Source organism: Anguilla rostrata, chromosome 18 (assembly GCF_018555375.3).
Source record: "Anguilla rostrata isolate EN2019 chromosome 18, ASM1855537v3, whole genome shotgun sequence".
In the NCBI taxonomy this organism is placed as follows: domain Eukaryota; kingdom Metazoa; phylum Chordata; class Actinopteri; order Anguilliformes; family Anguillidae; genus Anguilla; species Anguilla rostrata.
In genome coordinates, this window is record NC_057950.1 from 10495506 (window position 1) to 10514506 (window position 19001).

General features: G+C 44.2%; 1 protein-coding gene across 1 annotated transcript; it reads right to left on the reverse strand.

Moving 5' to 3' along the window:
* Nucleotides 1-16472: 16472 nt before the first annotated feature.
* On the reverse strand, nucleotides 16473-18736 carry ly6pge (lymphocyte antigen 6 family member pge; the record flags this gene model as incomplete). The annotated part of the gene is made up of 2 exons (XM_064318144.1): nucleotides 16473-18050; nucleotides 18664-18736. Coding segments are annotated over 2 exons (270 nt in total), but the record flags the coding sequence as incomplete, so codon positions are not given.
* Nucleotides 18737-19001: the final 265 nt, after the last annotated feature.

Genomic DNA, 19001 nt, shown 5'->3' on the forward strand with positions numbered 1-19001 from the left:
TTTTTAGTGAATAGTGCTTTCTTTTTAAATTACTTGAAATGGTTAACTTGATTCCAGGGTGTGTGTAAATAAGAAAACACTGACATTTTGGTTATCGATCAGTCAAATAGCTCAGTTTGAAGACTGAATCCCAAATGATCACGCCAATATGTCAGTGTGTCGCGTTTCAGAAGAAATAATTGAGCCTAGACTGAATGTCTGAAATGTGAGGCAAACTGAAACACTTGGAATTAATGGCTCTGGTCTTTTGACTTTTCAGTGATATGTGGTACCTTTCCCTGGAAGGAAAATGGAATAATCAGGAAATTTATATTGAAATGAAATATAATATTTATATATTGTATCACTGTATGGTGTATGTGCAAATATACAAATTATTGCTACTTCTGAAATTGCCGTATATTTTTGCAATAAAAAAAGTACACCCCTGTGAAATATATAATTTTATTTCCCAAGATGTTCACACGTTTACATAGGAGTATGTTACATTGCTGTAAAAAAGCATAGCTCAGGAAACAATGTATTTAATCCCTACTGCATGTTTTAAAAATCCGATACCCTGCTGTAATGGTGGAGACGACAGCGTTTATGAAATGGAAGATGGGCGTCTCGCGGTGGGGGGGGGGGGGACGAGTGGCCAGGGCCGACAGAGAGTCATTTGGAACCGCAGGGACTTAAGGCTCTCTCTCCTAGCTCCCGATTTAAATAGCACTCAATTAGTAAACTTCTGACAGGCAGAACAGGCATCATTTGTCAAACTTGAACAAAAAAAAAAAAAAAGAGAAAGAGATCAGAAAAAAAAATCCTAAAATTAGACAGAATAATAGACGCAATGGGCAGAACTGTGAAATTTTTTATTGAGAATGTTCCTAATTTTATGCCCCAACCAAAGAGAGTCTGGTCCAAAGAATTGTGCCACAACAAGGAGAAAGCAGGGAAAGCGGTGGCTATGCAGGAGCTTAGCTGATTTATCTGAGTACTGAACCGAGAAACATAATGCAATTAAGCAATTCTTGGAAAATCCTCCCCATTTTTTAAGCCTAATGCATGTGTATTTCATGGTTAAAAATCTATGAAGCGACAGGACAGATTAAGTGGGTAACAGGATAATATTCTGTGGGTTTTTTTGATCTTAATGAAAGAACCGTGTTTAAAGAGTGATATATTTTACTGTAAAGCAAAGACGGTTAAGAGGAAAGATCATTTCGAAGGCTACTGGGATTTTTTCACTCTTTCGCTCATTTCTTTTAGTTCATAGTACCAGAAAAAGGAATTTCAAAGTATTTATCCCAGCTAAAAAAAACAACAACTCACAAACAAATTAACAAAAAACTTGATTCTTGTATGCTATTTAAAATAGTTTATATTGAAACTTACCACACATTTGTATAGTAGGTATGGGATGGGTAAGGTAAGCTGACCCTGAAAAATACATTTAAAACAGGTGCCTGTGTGGTGTGTGGTAAATAAAGAGAACCGAAAATCATGGGGAATCGCATGATTTGAACCGCAAAGGTTGGCGACGCCTTTATGATCAGTTTAGAAATAAGAAGGAAGAAAGGGTGTTCCAAGTACGTCCTGTTTCAAAGCACCACTCTCCGTTATTTTTTAGACTTAAAGCGTTGCTCTGGGGTATTTTTTAAAAACCCATACTTAAATGACATATTTAACGAGCTCTTCTACCAGAGTTGGCCTACTTCCATGTCTCAGATTGTATCCAAAAAGAACTCTGGCAGTTCATGTTACGCTCTTCTGTATCTCTTTGAGTTGGAAGCCTGCTGTGGTTGATGCTTTTGTATACAGTGCTTTTAAAGCCTTTACCAGTAATGGTAATAATGATAATGATGCTGTTTGTATAATTGTACACCTCAGCCTTTTTAGGGCCTGCTTTCCGCTTGATCAATGTTTGCGTGGAGGTCGAATAGTCTGCTGGTGATTACAGAAACACCTTTTCCAGGAAGGGCTCCTCTGTTTGGGTGATGTGAGCTTCCCAGCACCCCCCCCTCACCCCAGAGAGACGCGCTCTTCAGGTTTCCTGCTGAAATGCGATGTGGCCGCTTTGGTTTCTGGGGTCCTTTTATCACCTTTCAGTCTTAATGTGGAGAATACCACCACAGGAATCCCAAACCGCATATGAATGCTGGATAAAAAAAAACACACACACACCACTCACACCACATATGCACACAGGCACACACACACACACACACACACTCATGTATGCACACATATGTGCATCACACACATAAACATATACAGATACACACACACACACAAACATGCACAGGCCACATGCTCGAACACATGCACACACACTCACTCTCACACACTTGAATACATGCAGTACACACACCATTCACGCATCATCTTTAATGTAGGATCATCATCACCCGATTCATTATTTAAATAGGAGATCACAGCAATGTCTTAATTGGATTCACGATAGTCTTGTCTCATGGCGGGGGGGCTGTCATAGTCAATATCCAGCCCAGCAAAATTGTGGGACGCCATGCTTTCAAGCGCTTCCCTTATTGACTACAAAATGTGTCATTTTACTGCCTGGCCCTGATTGGTACCTCCCCCATTCCAGACTGGCAGGCCAGTAATCTGGGAGTCGCCACCTTCTGCACTGGCTATGCTAATGAGGCGGGGCTCTCTCCAGCCGTCAATCATTCGGCTGAGGTCCGCAGTTTGGCCTGGCTAATGACGCCCCACCTGAGAGAGAGAAATATGAAGCAGTGGAGAGAGGTGCGCCGGAATGAAAGAGAGGGGAATCAAAGCGGTCGGACCGTCTGACGGAAGGCTCTGACAGACACTCCTCAGACAACCTTAGACAGTGAAGTGTGCTAATGAAAGGAGAACCTTTTCACTGCAGTCTTCATCGCCATCATCATCCTCCTCCTCACCTGCATCATAATCATTACCATCATCATCGCTATCATCATCATCATAACCTTTATCATCATAATATTTGTCATTTCCGTCATCATCATCATCGTCATCATCATCCTCATCACCATTGTTATTATTTGTATCGTCATGATTCTATTTCATCTTCATCATTATCATCATCCTCAGTGTGGTGAGGCTCCTGTTTCACATTGGAGTTCTCGTGTCCTATACCAGACCTCAGCCTGTTATCCCAGCCAGTGTTGAGTGTATGGAGGAACGCTACCCTGAAAGGGACTGAGTGCAGCATCAGTATGGACACTGTGTATGAATGAATGTGTGTGGGACCTGCCTGGACCTTAGCGTATGGGCGCCTGTGTGCAGTGCATGCAGTGTACACATGTATACAGTATACGTGCATGCATGGGCATATGATTTAATATAGAAGGTACATGCGTGTGTGAGTGTGTGTGTGTGCGCGTGTGCGTGCGCAACCTGTTTTGCCCTGGACCTGGGCAGTCGCACTCATCAGTGTTCGGGGCCTCTGGGACATGTCGAGGGCCCCTCCCTCATTTACACCTGCCATGTCAGCCTGGGACCCGGGGACGACAGATTCATCGCAGATTGGAAGCCGGGGCACGGTTCAAAAAGCCAAATTGCCTGTGAGTCGGTTTATAATTAGCCCCGCTCTCTCCCCAGCGCGGAGAGAGGGACGGGGGGCCAGCTGCATGCCAGCGCGAGGTGTGAGAGGGTGGGGGGGTGGGTGGGGGGGGGCACGCTCTCCATCATCGCGCCGCCGTCTCACAGCTCTCTCCGGGTGAGAATTGCGCCCGGGGCCCGGTCTGTGATTGCTGCCGTGCGAGTGCGGCGGCGCTGTTGTAGCGGGTCGGGCCGCAGGCGGGGGGCAGCCACACCCGCCCCCCCCCGAAATCCCACCGGCGTGAGCGGCCACGAGTCTGGCTCCGCTCTCCCCTTCTCTCTCTCTCTCTCTCCGTGAGCGATGGTGCACCACACCGCCCCGCGTGCACACCACCCTGCAGTTTGGGTTTGGGGACTGTGCGTGTGGGTGTGTGTGGGTTGGGTTGGGTTGTGGGGTGAGACACAGAGGGGTGCAGACCAGCTGTCTCAGTTGTCATGTAACCCCCCCTTTACCCCATAGCCCCCCCCCCAGACTGAAAACACTGCCTTGGTCGAGAGGTGAAAATGGAAGAGGGTGAGAAGGGTCACTGCAGGAGGGCTGTACTTAGTGAAAAGATGAGCCGCAGAACAGAGGGAAAAACAAAAAGAGAGAGAAGGACAAAGAGAGAGGTAAAAGAAGAAAGAAAGAATAGATGTATGGGGAAATAATAAGTAGGGGTGTGTATTTTTAAATTTAATACTCGAGTCAAAACTTTTTTTACCAGTATGGTACAATATTGTTTATGCCTTGTGCTCCATTGTTAGTGATCACGTGCATAAATGTAATAATTCAGATTTTGTTTTTGCTTTATTCATCATCTATTCGTGTAATTTATGACATAATTGATGGGAATCCTTTTTAACTTGTCATTGTCAGTTTTGCTATTTATGAATTTTAGTGCAAAATGAATTATGCTTTGGTACACACATCCTTCTTTATGCTTTCATGTATGTATATATTCAATGCCCTTCTAAATATTCAGACCTAAGATAAAGATGAACAAAAAGGTTGATAAAATAAACTATATAGTCAATTCGTCTATATAGTGTATATAGGTCTCTATTGTATGCTCACAAAATGGAAAATTTAATTATTTTATACGAGCACAATTGCTGAGAAAAAGGAAAAGCCCCCCCAAAAAAAAACGATATGTCACAGTTATTTACTCTACTGTTCTCAGTACTTTGTGCAGCTTTCCTTTGCACTACTGAAGCATCTCCTATAGTGTTTTATGAGACTGGTGAATGTACTGTATTAGGGGGATTTTTTTCTCCAAACAGAATATTTAAAGATCTTTCGGCTATCTGTCAGGAGCACTTGTGGACAGCTCTCTTTTGTTCAATCCACACATTTTTGATAGGTTCAAATTGTAAAGTCTATGACAAAATGACATGTTGTAAATTGTTTTATTTAACCACATTTTAAAGAGATATTTCTGAGGTTTGGTTTTTAGTGTATGTCTTCAATTGGCCCAGTTGGCCCAGACGCTTTTTGTTAGTGATGAAGGATATTTTTATTTGAATTAAATTTGCCAATAGCCCATGCTGTTTAACTCTCAGACCCTCAAGGCTGAGCTGAATTTCCAACTGAAAGAACAACCTGGGTTAATTGCTTTAATGAAACAAGCAATTAAAACAAATGGCTCTGAAGTGTTATTTACTGCAATAATTTCTTGTTTCTCTCTCTTTCTTCTCTCTCTCTCTCTCTCTCTCTCTCTCTCACACACACATACACAAACAGTTCAATTCAGTTTGGTACAATTCAATTAAATTCAGGTCAATTGAATTGAATTTTTTAAGATTGTGCAATTGAATGAATTACATTTTTAAAAAGTGAAGTTTCTTTAGTTTTCAGATTTTACCTCTCGGTCCACTCCACTCTGTTTCTCTCTTTCTTTCACCTTTCTCGGCCTCTCTTTCTCTCTCTCACAGGAGGCAGTGGACAGGGATATTTTGCCAGGTGTCTTACATCATGGCTAGCTGCCTGTAAAGTCAGCTTTAGCCTGGAGCACTGGTGTGGAAGTGGGGACCTGCCCTCTCTGTTCTGCCCCCCCCTCTCTCGGTCCCGCCCCCCCCCGAGCTCCAAGTCCCTGGAGCTCAGAGAGACAGAGACATGCTCGCTGCGCTTGGCAACCTGCTATTGGAAAAGGCCATTCTCTCCTCTCTTGTGCTCTCTTTCTCTCTATCCCGATCACACACACATGAACACATGCACACACACACACACACGCACACACGCACGCCTCCCTCTCAGTCCTAGTGTCTCACCATCTACCCCCTATCCTCCCTCCCTCTCTCTCTCTCTCCCTCTGTCTCTCGGTGTTATTGCTGCTCAGTGTTCCTCTGCTCATACATGTGCTGCATGCACAGCTGCTGCTATCAAAGGGAAAACTGTAGCACATTTAAACGGCTGCTGAACCCATTTAGAGCCACTAATGGGCTTCTGGAACCTCTGAGGAGCCGGAGAAATATAGTGTCAGACATTCATATATAAAGACTGACCTCTCTAAAGGCAAAAGTGTGTGCGTGTGTGTGTGGTGTGTGCATGGGCGTGTGCGTGTGTATGTGCGCATGTGCGTGCATGTGTGTGTGTGTGTGTGTGTGTGTGTGCATGTGCCTGTGATTCCACTTTGTATGTGAAACCCAGTGCAAGCACAAGCGTGAATCAAGCTCTTGGCCAGGAACTCATGTCAGGAGATCATTTATATTTCTGCAAAGTAAGTCTACCTATTAAGCATCTTAATACATTTCCAACATGTGTGATGGCACTTCTACTAATTAGTAAACAAATAAAAACACCTCTACCTGCAATGCCAAATGCCAGCTTGACATAGCTTCATTAAGTTGAAGCTTTAACATGCTGGCAGATGTAATTACTGATGTGAGAGAGACATTTCTAGATAACGCCATATTCTTTTGCTTAAGTTACATATGGGGTGTCAACAACTCGACACCGCACATGTGTCAAGAACGATTCTGATGCTGGAAGCGTTTGCGATCCAAGATTAAATAAACATCAAACGATTTCAATTAAGTGTACCGTAAATCCCAGTAAGATCTTTGAACGGATACCTTTTCTACAGAAGCATTTTCTACTGAAGGAAAATTACATAAAACAATGTCCCGGTCTATTAGTGTCCTAATTATTTGAGTCACACAGTGAAACTTGGAGCCAGCGAAACGTGAGTAGTAACAATAACTGGCGTTTAACTGGTGGGTCCACTTTGCTGTAGGAAAAAAAAAAAGACAGTTTGACGAAAAAACAACTGAGGAACAGGAAACAAAGATATTCATTGTTACTAAAAGAGGTCAGTGTGTGCCCTTGCACCAGGCTACCATACTTCATTCTATTCTGTCCGGACCTCTTGCTTTTTTTTTGTTTTGTTTACCCTGTGCATCTGAAATAGTTACAGTGGCCTCAGCCCGTTCCATTTTTTCTTACGCTTCTCAACCCCGCTCAATGGCGCGTCATTAAATGGTGAAATAGGCAATGTTAATGGAACGGCTGTGGGTGACTGCGTCAAAGAGTCAGCATGGCTGACGGGAAACTCCTGAGGTCGGGAGAAAACAAAACAAGAGTCAGCCGTCCTGAAAGCGTGCGCGAAAACGGCACGCTCGCTAACCGCGCCCGCAAAGGTCACCTTGGATACGCACACACCTGCAGTCATCGGATGATGCAGGGATATGGGGATTCATGCGGGGCAGATGATGAAAAACTCTCGTTGAAATGATAGCAGTGGCTGGACTGTAGTGGAAAACAGTGCATTTCAGTTGTTAACATGCTCTCAGAAGCCATAGTTTCAACGCTATCTGAATCAAAGTTGGCAAACAAAATGTGGCCAGTTCTTGATTAGCTCAAATGTTCCTCTTAAATTTTTCTACAAATTAAATTTTGGATTCAACTGTTAGCTGCATTTTAAAAATCTACAGCAGTTTTTCTGTGCATGATAGAAGTGTATGAGAATATGCTTTTAACTCTTTTTAAGAGTTAAGTTATTTAAAAAAAAATCATTTAGCATATATTTATTTGTACATTTATGATAGCATTTTCTTAGTGGTACTTAAAATTAAATTTAAAAAATCAGGTTGAAAACTGAAAAGCAACTGAAGACAATAGATATTTGACCCTGACAATGAATCAATCCACATTTAGATTGTTTGCAGTTTAGATTGTTTTTTTTGGCCAAATGTATATCTGAAAGGCCTCTATTGTAACCCATTCACTGAGATGCAGGAATGACCACAGTGCACTAGAAAGGAACAAAATAAAGGTACTGAGGACACAGAGGCAGGCAAATTGACGGAAGCTCAACCTTGGCCAGGTCTGCCTCGACACTGACCATGCGTTCAGATTAGTGGCTGCATGTGTGGTGCTGCACTGCCCCTGGTGGCCACATTGCAAAACTACAAAACATTTAAGTCCAAACCTTTGAGACAGAGAGCAAGACACTCTGACAGGCCTTACTCCAAACACCTCCCTGTTCCTGTGAGCAGAAAGGGGGCACCTCCCTAACAAGCCCCCCCCTTCACCTTAAACCCCCCCAACACCCCAACCCACCACTGCCACCCCACTGTGAGCAGTTAGGTCATTACAGCGTGCTGTCAAAACCTGTGACCGCTTGGCGTTGGAGACACCAGGATTAAGGGCAGAGAGAACAGGGGAGAGGGAGAAAGCTGACAGAGGGAGTCAGGCCAAAAATATTTTCACTTTCTTGCCCTCAGCCCCCCCAAGGCCCCGCCCCCCCTTCCTAATTCACTTTGCTACTTTTGCAGAAAAATGCAAAAGTGTAATGTGATGAAGTCACATCCAAAAGCTAGAATAGGAGGCTGAGATTGAGGTTAGAAATCCATTCTGTAACTGACAGAGGATGCTCTCCTTGAACTTGAAAGTGTGGTGAATGCATATTTGGAAACGTGAAGTGATGAATTAAACTGTGTCTGACAGAGAAAAGTGTCCTCCAACTTAAAAAGCAAGCAGATATTTTAGACTGACATTTAGGCAGATAAGCTGAAAGACAGATGTGTTTTGCATTCTGTTATGGATTACAGATTAAAAGGACAGAAAGGCAGATATGCATGCATACATACATACATACTTACAGTGCATATGTACATACATACAGGCGGGCAGGCAGCCAGAGAGACAAACAGGCAAGAAAAATGAAAGCGCAAGTGCAGTATTAGATTTTACTCTTGAGCCAACAACGTAGTCCGTTCATTACAGTGCTATGATAGAGTTAACAAATCTCCTTAGAGCCAATGAGAGGCCTTTCAGTAAGTATGCAACGCTGGCTAATCCTTGTCTGAAACTTCTAATGAGTCCTTAAGGTTTATCTTTGGGAGTGGAGGGATAAATGCTACCCGTGTGTTCCGCAGCCTCGCTGTGTGAAAGCACCGAGTGGCCTCCGCTTTCAAACGCAGCGGATGTGAGTCAGTCTATTAGCCCGCGTTAGCGTAGCACCAAGAACCGCGAAGGGAGTCGCTTCTTTATCTCCGCGTTGCTCTTCTCTCTCCTTTTTCAAACGAGGCCCGGAAATTTCCATTTCATCACTGCTGAGATCATCCCCCGTTTTTTTTTTGCGAATCCGCTCCTCTCCTCCCCACCGCAGTGGCCCGAACGGAGTGATTCCCTGCAAAGGAGGAGAAAAAGCGGCGAGATCAGATAACATTTCAGGCACCAGATTCATCTCCCCCGGATTCTTTCCCACTCGCATGTTCCGTGAGAACCTCCATTATTTCCGACTGTTCATTTCAAACGGGTTTTAAATGGCCCAGAAATGACCATCACACCCGCCTTCATAGGAAACAGCTTTACACAAGGAAAAAACCATGAAACAAGAAACAGTCATTCACACATAAAGCGAGAAACAGTCATACACACGTTATGAAGCTGGATATGAAACAGTCATACACACATTATAAAGTGAGATATGGAACAGCCATTCATGAATGGATGCATGAGCAGAGGCCTCGCTAAGCATGTCCAAAGTACGTTGAACAATAAATGGGCAAACAGAAGTGGCTGTCAGACTCCCACCATCTTAGGTGAAGCCGGGTTTGAAAGGTTGGGAAACATGTTTTCCAGGAAAATGCCATCCTAGTTTTCAGGAGACCAACTGTCACCACAGAACCTCACACCTTTGGTTTGCCAGGTGGACACTTCCAGGATTTTTGACCATGAATCCCTTATATGGAGGTAGATAAAGCCTGTGTCCTGCCTGCAGATAGATCTGTGGGTGTGAATCTGTCCTAAGGAACACTACACACAAAGCTGGCATAAGCCCGCATCAGTGTCTTGGCTTTGAGGTACATATTTAAAGATTTGCATCCAAAACAAGGCTGCACCATGCAATCCTTAGTCTCATTGTGGTCCTAAAGTGGGCACTCAGAGGTGGGCATAAGCTAGGTGTAAACAATGGATTAAATCTACATTTGTCCTTTCATTTGACTTAAATAAATGTGACTTTACTTGTCACATGTTTACACCAGTATAAGCAACGGTAGTGTGAGTAACGATGGTCAATTTCCTTCATTCGTCCTTCATACATTTAAGTTAAACTTTCTCCGTTTAACTGAAATGAACAGATGCCTGAGGTAATTTACCTAATGCCATTTACTTGTATATTGGTCGAGTCAGATTAGTGCTCGTCATCATTTTTTTACAGAGTTGACATCTATTCTGTTCAGGTGCTTGTAGTTACCGTCGTCATTTGCATTATCGACCCAATATAATTGCCTCACAGCAGCTTGTTTTGGACAAAAGCATCTGCCAAATGGATAAAAATAAATGCAAATGTATGTAAACAGCTTTGAGGGTGTAAATTGGGACTACTGAGTCTACTCCACCCCTCAATCCTTTCGGGACTTGTTGGCGTAACTAGGAGCCCTATCCCCAGAGCCAGTTCAACACTTACTGCACGCCCCTCTCTCAGCTCCGCCTCCCGAACTGGTTCCCTTTTTTTTATCTCATGGTATTCCTGTATTTGCCCTCTTCTCCTCTTTTAAAAAGAGTGAATTACTTCCACTTCTCCTCACTTGTCAAAACCAATTTGCTTTCCTATTATTCCCCAACTGATTTCCCTCTCCCCCTCCCGGTAGTCCCCTTATCCTCAACCCTCTGCGTCCTTCGATTGAAACCCCCAACACGACCTGTGCTCCCCCTCAAATCCCACCTCCCCTCCGCCCCACGAGACCCCGACCCCAAAATTTACCCCCTCTCTGTCTCCCTTGCTCTGCTTTCTCTCCACACCTCCCTCATGCTCTCAAATCTTCTTGCTTTCCTACTCCTGACCAAGTTCAGACCAAGTCCTCGAGACGAAGATAAAGAAACATCCTTATACAGGAAACAGCAATAACTCGTCCTCAGCTTCCAAGAAAGAAATGACAAAAAAAGAAGGTTGGTGAACTTCACCCGCTCTTGAAAAAAAGGACAAGTTGGCCCCCCTGGACCCCAAACTCCCACCCCCCCCTCCCCCAAATCCGCCTCATCCCCCAACACTCACCCCCTCTCCCTCTCTCTTCAATTAGCGCCTTGCCAGTGACAACAGTGCGGATCTTCATTAGGGGAGAATGCTCAATTATATCAGTTGATATTCGCTTCCAAAACTAATTATCCCAGTTGCACGGCATGGCTGGGTGGGTCTGTCCCACTCCGAGGGTACGCGGGTTACTGTGTGGTTTTGGCTCTGAACTTCCCTCCACCCCATAGCGACTCACCTCCTGCACCGTCCTTCTTTTGCTGGTGTGAGGCTGTTTTGCAGGTTTAATTTGTCTTTATTCGCAATGTCAGAAACTTTTAAGAACACGCACGTGCAATGCACACGTGCACAACAAAGACACACGCAGACACACACATATGTTATACACATACACATGCACACATGTATACACATGTACACACACACACACACACATACAGATAACCATACATCCAGTGCAAGGGCACCTAATTCAGCCAACAGGCTGCAGGTGGGTAAATCAAATATCCAAGGGCATAAAGATTAATTTGCAAAATCAAAGGCTGTAACCTCCATACTAAAATGATAAATATGTTCATGCATCATACATATATTGACCTAATAAAGCTCTTTGAAGGATAATTCCTTCTAAACAGTCTGATGGATCTGCTCCAGTGCTAAGCCCCTTCTCCTGCTTTGAGGCTGGGGAAGGAGGGCGGTGCCGTGGAGTAGATTGATTTTGTCAGGTACATTTGCAGCGGGCTTATTTCTAAGCTTCTTCTGCCAGCGTTTGAGGCCGTGGTTCCACTGAACTTTCAGCACGAGGTCTTTCATTTTCACAAAACCCATGACTCCTAAATCCATATGCCTGGCAGACATTGAATTTAAAGGTTGAATTGAGGTTACTAGGTTTTTTTTCTTTTTTTTCTTTTTTGGGTTTTTTTTCACCATAACTACAAGTTAGTTGCAGGTGTTGGTAAAATACAGTGCGATCAGTGCAAAAATGCCACAGATTAAATGGCACTTAATATACTAATGTTTCACACATATGGAAGAGTCATTGAGTATTATCTGGGACTTTCATACGTTTTGAGAATAATTGATCCTTCTCCTCTGGGTGAAAACAAAATAAACAAAACAGTGGCACTGTAATTTCTGTATTTCAAATAGTGCTCTAATAATGATGCTATTTTTACATTTAAAATACAATTAAAGTGCGCACTATAGTGTCCCATGCATCACTGTTGTTATCATAATGGAATCTAAATGCTTATTTCATTATTGTTAATATCTTACTAGTATTAGTTACTGTTTCTTGTAAAATCTCTTTCTCTGCTCATATTTATCTGGCTCCTTCCCGGTTTCTCAAATTATAAGCTTACTGAAAAATTAAAAAGATATAGAAGGTAAAGAAATGAAATCCTTTGCATTTTGATAACTATGAATTTAAAGCTCTTTGTCATTTGGTATTATTATTTTTTGTCAGTTGTTTTTTGTTATAAAAATAGTATACAATCTAGGGACAGATAGCATGCATAGGTTCTTTTAGTGCTTGTGTACAAGTGCTTTCTTTCCTGTTGTTTTATAATTGGGTTGTGGCCCAGACTCAACCCAATTATTTGTCTTAATTGTTAAAAAATTGTCTGGTGCTGTCCTGAAGCTGGTGGTAGTGGGTGTTCGGTCTGATTAGTCTACTCTTTCTCTCTGTTTTCTCTTTCTCTCTCTCTCTCTCTCTCTCCCCCTCCCTCCCTCCTCTCCCCTCTCTCTCTGTCCCCCCTCCCTCTCCCTCTCTCTCTCACTCTCTCTCTCTGTCTCTCTTTCTCTCCTTTCCTCTCTCTCTATCTCTCCCTCTGTCTCCCTCTATCTCTCTCTCTCTCTCTCTCTCCTTCATTTCGCTCTCCGGGTTTTACCCCACCCCTCGAGTGCCCCTGTCCCCTGCCTGTACCCTAACAGGCCCCCACAGTTCAGACCACTTAGTTACATTTCAAAGTGGCTGAGGCTTGACAGTGCGCTGATTACACACAATTCTCCCTCTCCCCCTCTTTCTCTCCCCACCCCATCCACCCCCCCACCCCCACTTCCCCCGTCCTGCTTCCCTGGCCCGGAGAGCGGGGTCCGGAGGTGGATCACTTTAATTCTGCTTCACGGATCTTTTTCAAAAAGAGTTGAGACCCAAAGACCCCAGAACTGGTGACCGGTGGGTGAACCCAGCTGGGCAGCCAGGCCCTCTCGCAGACGGCCTTCGCCTCACATGCTGAAGTCCCCCGGCCTGCTCTCCATCGCAAGGACGGGAAAAAGCGTATGGTGTCTGCACATGATGGGTGTTGTTTTTACATTTAGTTCAGGTTATTGGACTTGTTGCAGTGACTTTGAAAAGTCATAATTGAAGGCCTACAGCTTAAAAAAACTGACATACAAAAGCAGAGACTTCTACAGAGACATTTAAAAAAAAAAAAACATTTTAGAACATTTCCGATTAATCCTCTCCATATGAAATACCTGGCTATTCCTCTTTATGAGTGTGCCCAGTTCATTGTCAGTGGCTCTGTTCTTTGTGAGGTCAGTGGCTCTGTTCGTTGTGCAGTCAGTGGCTAACTTTCTTGACCTGCCATTGATTTTCTTTCATGATGTTCTTTCAGAATTGATATTACTTTTACTGGGTTACAAGTTAAAACTCAAGGTGAAAACAGGACATGCTTCTCTACCTGAACCTTGCTTTCAGGAAAATGAATCAAAACTCAGCTTAAAGGTTACATATTTTTCATATACCACCACGCAGTTTACAATATTATCTACAAACTCAATCACTCGTCCATTCATTCACTCCTATATTTACCAACACACTGTCATCAACTCACTCATTCTCTACCTCTGTGACAGAGAAGTGTAATAACCATGTCTTTTGGTTTTTAAAAAAGAATTTGTTGATTAAAACTTGAGGTCCTTGAGATTTTTTGGGGAGGCAGTTCACACTATCCTTTCTTTCTACCCTCAGTGATGTCATTTCCTGTTTATCACATTGCGTTACCGAGTGCCCTCCACCTGCAAAAAGCAAAATAAACCTACCTCTGAAAATCCAAGTTGTCAATCAAAGAACAGTTTTGACACGAAGCACCTCTTGCTTTGATGTTCGCACCCCCTTTTCAGAGCCAGGGACCCCGCCCCTCTGCATCCTAATTAGAGGGAAAGACAAACCAAATAATGCTGATGAGGAGTGACGTGTGCCCATTCTACGGGTAGCGGCGCGCCCGTCGGCGCCGTGGAGCGGCCCGGCGCGGGGCCGACGGAACAGCCCTTGTGCTTCACAGTTTGGGGTCAAACTCTATCCCTCACCGGGGCACTGTGTTCACAGTCTCACACTTCAGTGAGGGAGGGATGAAGGGAGAGCGAGAGAGCGAGAAAGAGAGAGAGAGAGAGAGAGGGGAGAGAATAACAGGAAGAATAAGGATGACAGAGACTGCAAAACAGAGGTGGGGAGATGAAAAGGAAGAGCAAATGATTCACTTGAGGCAGAACGCAAGTAATTACTCTCAACGCAAGCTGAGCTTACCGCAGTGTGAGGGACTGGCTGAGCTGAAGTAACTCTCACCAGACTCCCTGCTTTTTGATCCTCCTCCACCCCCACCCTCAGTCACTTTAGCCTGCTCCTCTGTCAGACACCGTCCCACAGGTCACTACTGTAGCTTTCACTTTAAGCCCATGCAAAATAAATGAAAAATAAATACGCCATTCGGATATCCCCAAAACACATGGAGCATGCCTTACAAGTAAATTAATCTGTTGCAAATGTTTTTGTTTGGCCAGCGGCAAATAAATATAAAAAAATAAAAAATACAAAACTGTGAAGATTCGATCCTGTGAAATATTACTGTCCTGTGAATTATTACTTTAATTTCAAATTCACCCGTGAATTCCTTTGGTATAATTTGAGTAATGCAGTCAATAAGACTTGCTTTCGCGTATAGGTATCTGATGGCCTGACAAAAATGGGACGTAATGTGTTTGCAGTTCATAAATAATTATTGATACCAATTATAGCGCCAGTCCTGCAACCAATCAATGCCAATTCACACCGACCGTGTTTTGTGTGTCTCCTTATGCTTTGGGTGAATGGAGGATGGTAGCTGTGTCTTGAAGGCTGAGAGAAAAGTTTTATTTCCTCTCATTTCGAAATGGAAAAATAAGACATGCTGCAGATTTATGTCATCCAGGACACCGGTCGTGTTCTTGTAAATATTGGGTTGTACTGCCACTGTGTGGTGATTTGTTGTGTTGCAATAAATTGAGACCTCCGTAACAATTAGTCGCATTGACTCAACAGTGGTTACCAACCCTGTTCCTGGAGATCTGCCATCCTGTAGGTCTTCATTCTAACCCTAACAAAGGACACCTATTCAACAGCTAGACATCGTGTTGAGCTGCTAATTAGTAGAGTCAGGTGTGCCAAATTAGTGTTGAAATGAAAACCTACAGGATGGTTGATCTCCAGGAACAGGGTTGGTTACCACTGACATAGACTGTGGTCTACAAAAACTCTTTATCTGATAAATGCTCTTGTGTCACAATACGCATGAGTAAGGATGCGAGAAAAAAGATAAGAACAAATAAATGATTGTATTTGAGGAAATGAAATATTGAATATTGACCTGTACAACTGTACAAATTTCCCATCAGAAAATGTGGTTGTGATTAACAAACTGCATTTTAGAGAATGTCATGAAAGTAGATAGATTTAACTGTGGTGGATTAGTCCATCACCACCCATTCAGTCCTCCCTGACAAACCCCACTGAAAAGCTGATATCTGTGACCCTCTAGTGGTCAAGACACTGTTACTACATGAGTGCATTTTGATAACTGGAGCAGGTGTCATGGGTTTTCACTCCAGCCCAAACAAAACACACCTCATTCAACAGCTAGATGTGTCATTGAGCTGCTAATTAGTAGAATCAGGTTTGCCAAATTAGGTTTGGAATGAAAACCTACAGGATGGTAGATCTCCAGGAACAGGATTGGGTATTTAATTGTTAAATATAGATATGGTGTTGCTGACAGTATGCCTTTCCAACACTTCCTTGACACAGGCTTTGCCCAAGCTTTGGCTTTCATTCTGTGATCCTCACGTGTGATGACAGCATACGATTTGCTACTTTTTGAGTGCACTCTTTTTTTCCTTTCTTAGCCATTACTTCACTCGTTCTTCTGAGTTCCATTGGGTTTGAGCAGTGCATCCACCAGGTGTCTTATTGACCTGAGCATACTGTGAGGATCTTGTATAAAAATATAATACTGAGGTGATATATAATGCTTTCTTTTTTTTTTTTTACCACAGCAGAGGTGACGGCAGCGCGGAGCACCTGTTAAACAGAAACACATCTGGACACCTCTAAAAGCACCTTTCTTACAGTCATCACGTTCTTTCACTGCAACATATGAAGAACACAAGAAATACGGAAAAAAGATGCTATTTTTTATTGGTTATATTTACACTGGACTAAAGAGAACATTATGTGGCAGAAAGAGGTTTTTTAAAAATATTGATACATCTCTGGTTAATTACTCGGTAATCAATTTCTCATCGATTTCTAATCTTTTTCCTGAGGAGTCTAGGAAAAATAACAAAAAGCTCTGAAAGGAAATAAACAAAGGATGTGTTGTACAAAAATCCCTGCAGCCTCAGCCTTTGGTGCACTTTATTTTTTGTCACTTTAAAGAGAGTACGTCTTCCTACGTTCCTTCCACTTATTCTTCTTCACTCATCGTTTATTTATTTATTTATTTACTTACTTATTTATTTATTTACAGCCTGTCACCTTTGTATTTGCAAGTGCTGAGTCCTAAACACACAACAGCGTCCTGTGAGAAACCATACCTTTGCACCACCTGTCTTTCTCTCTGACCCCCTCTCCCTTTCTCCCGCACGTGTTTGGCATGCAGTGCATCCTGGAGCCTGCGGCTGTGGGGTGAGTTCCAGTAGAAACCTCGTAAATCTTTAAACGGCTTCTAGGAGGGCCGGATTAGCGTGGCCTCGAGCACCTGACCAGAGAGCCTAAGAGGCTTGTGACTTTAAAAAGCGCACTGTGAGTTCTTCTTTTCTTTTTTTTTTTTTTAGCCTTATAAGCCAGCTGGTGTTAAAAACACATAGATATATACAGAACGGAGAGGGAGAGACACTGTTGATAATTAATTAACAGGTAGGGAAGTGCTAGCACATCCGCCTTTCTTGCGGAAGGAATCTAAATACACATCTCATCTGCCCCCCCCCTCCCCCCGTTCAGCTAGTGTTTTCTCAACCACTCCACACAGTCACCTTTTGGCTGCAAACCCACTGTGGAAGCACTAAGAACCCAAAACATCCTCTACATTCAGCACGTCTCAGCACGTCGTTAAGCTTCTGGCTGGTGTCACACGGGCTGACATGTCGTCATGGCTGCGGTAATGCCAGTGATGGGTTTAACGGCCGGGCTTGGGAGAGTGACACGGCGGGGGCGGGGCCTGTTCTGTGGTCGATGAGGGGCTTAGGGGTGGACGAGGCAATGGGGCGGAGGGCAGGAAGACGGCGAGTGCTCCGGGTTGTGAGGTTAGTCTTCTTTTGGCCAGTAACTGAGTGGCCCTGTTAAGCCAGAGGGGGGCGCTAGAGTGACCGGGTCAGACGCGTTTGCGATACGGAATGGCCATCGCCTATGCACCAGCAAGGTGTGGAGGGAGTGTCTGGGGGGTAGTTACGTGAGATGACAGCAGGTTCAGAAGGAGGTTTTTTTTGAGTAGCCAGGTTATCCATGACTGTAAAATGACATGGTGTGGGGGGTGTGAGAGGGCAATAGGGGCGGTTAAATAAAGAGCAGGTGTAGTGAAATGGGGAGGAGGACCAGCAGAACGTTGAGCCCGCTGCTGAGCCCCGGGGCACCGCCCGACACGTTGCAGTTATCGGTGAAGCAGCAGTGAGCTCTGACCCCTGGGGCTCGGTATCCCTGAGTGTTAGCCTGGTTACAGAAGGATTTGTAGGAGCAAGACTTCATGACTCCACCTGGACGAGAGAGCGAGAGAGAGAGAGAGAGAGAGAGAGAGAGGTCACAAACCAGCATCTTTTCTGTCAGCAAGTACGTCACTGGCCATATGTCCCCAGTTCTTAACTCAAGACCAATCTGATTGTGGCAGATGTCACATCCGAACAAATCACTGAGGTACCCTTTGATTTGCTGTTTCTATCACTGACTAACAGCATGTGTAGATGTCCCTCAAGAGTCCATACTAACCACACCACCATCATGTGACTGTATTACAGGTGTTTTTTTTGTTTGTTTTTTTTTGGTGCACATACACTCTGTCCACTAAGCACTGATCCTAGAGCGGTGTTTAGAGCAGCGATATTCAAATCTCAAAGTAGCACCCCTGGTTTTCATTCCTCCCCCCTAACCAGGAACGGATTTAAACCTGATACACTAGGGGCGTCATCGCCGGCCAATCGGTGTCATTATCGGTCTATGCACTGTCAGGCAAAAGAGGAAGCCGTCGGTACTGCTGTCCTCGAGGGCCAGATTTGGGTATCCCTGCTTTAGGACGAGAAGTAAGAATGACCCCCCGGTGCGGTTTTTGGCGACCGGGCGGAGCGAGGGAGCGCTCCTGGGACGGACACTCACTTCCGTGGCCGCGGACCACAGCGCAGGCGTCAGAGTGGCTGGGGCAGGTTTTGGAGCCCTGCCGGTTGCAGTGTCATTGGCCCTGCAGTAGCATTGCGAGCTCCTGAAAAGGAAAGAGCGATTACCTGAAAAGAATATAGCAGGGCACTAGCTGAGGTAAAACGATGTCTGGGAGTCGAGTTGCCGTCAACCCGCCGGCGTGTCGAAGTGCCTGAGCAAGACTAACCCAGCTTGGCGATGAAGAGCGTATGTAAGCGCTTGGAAAAGCGCTATAAATGCAGTCCATTTACCATTTTACCAAGAAGACCGATGCTGACCGGTTAAACGCCTGGACAAGA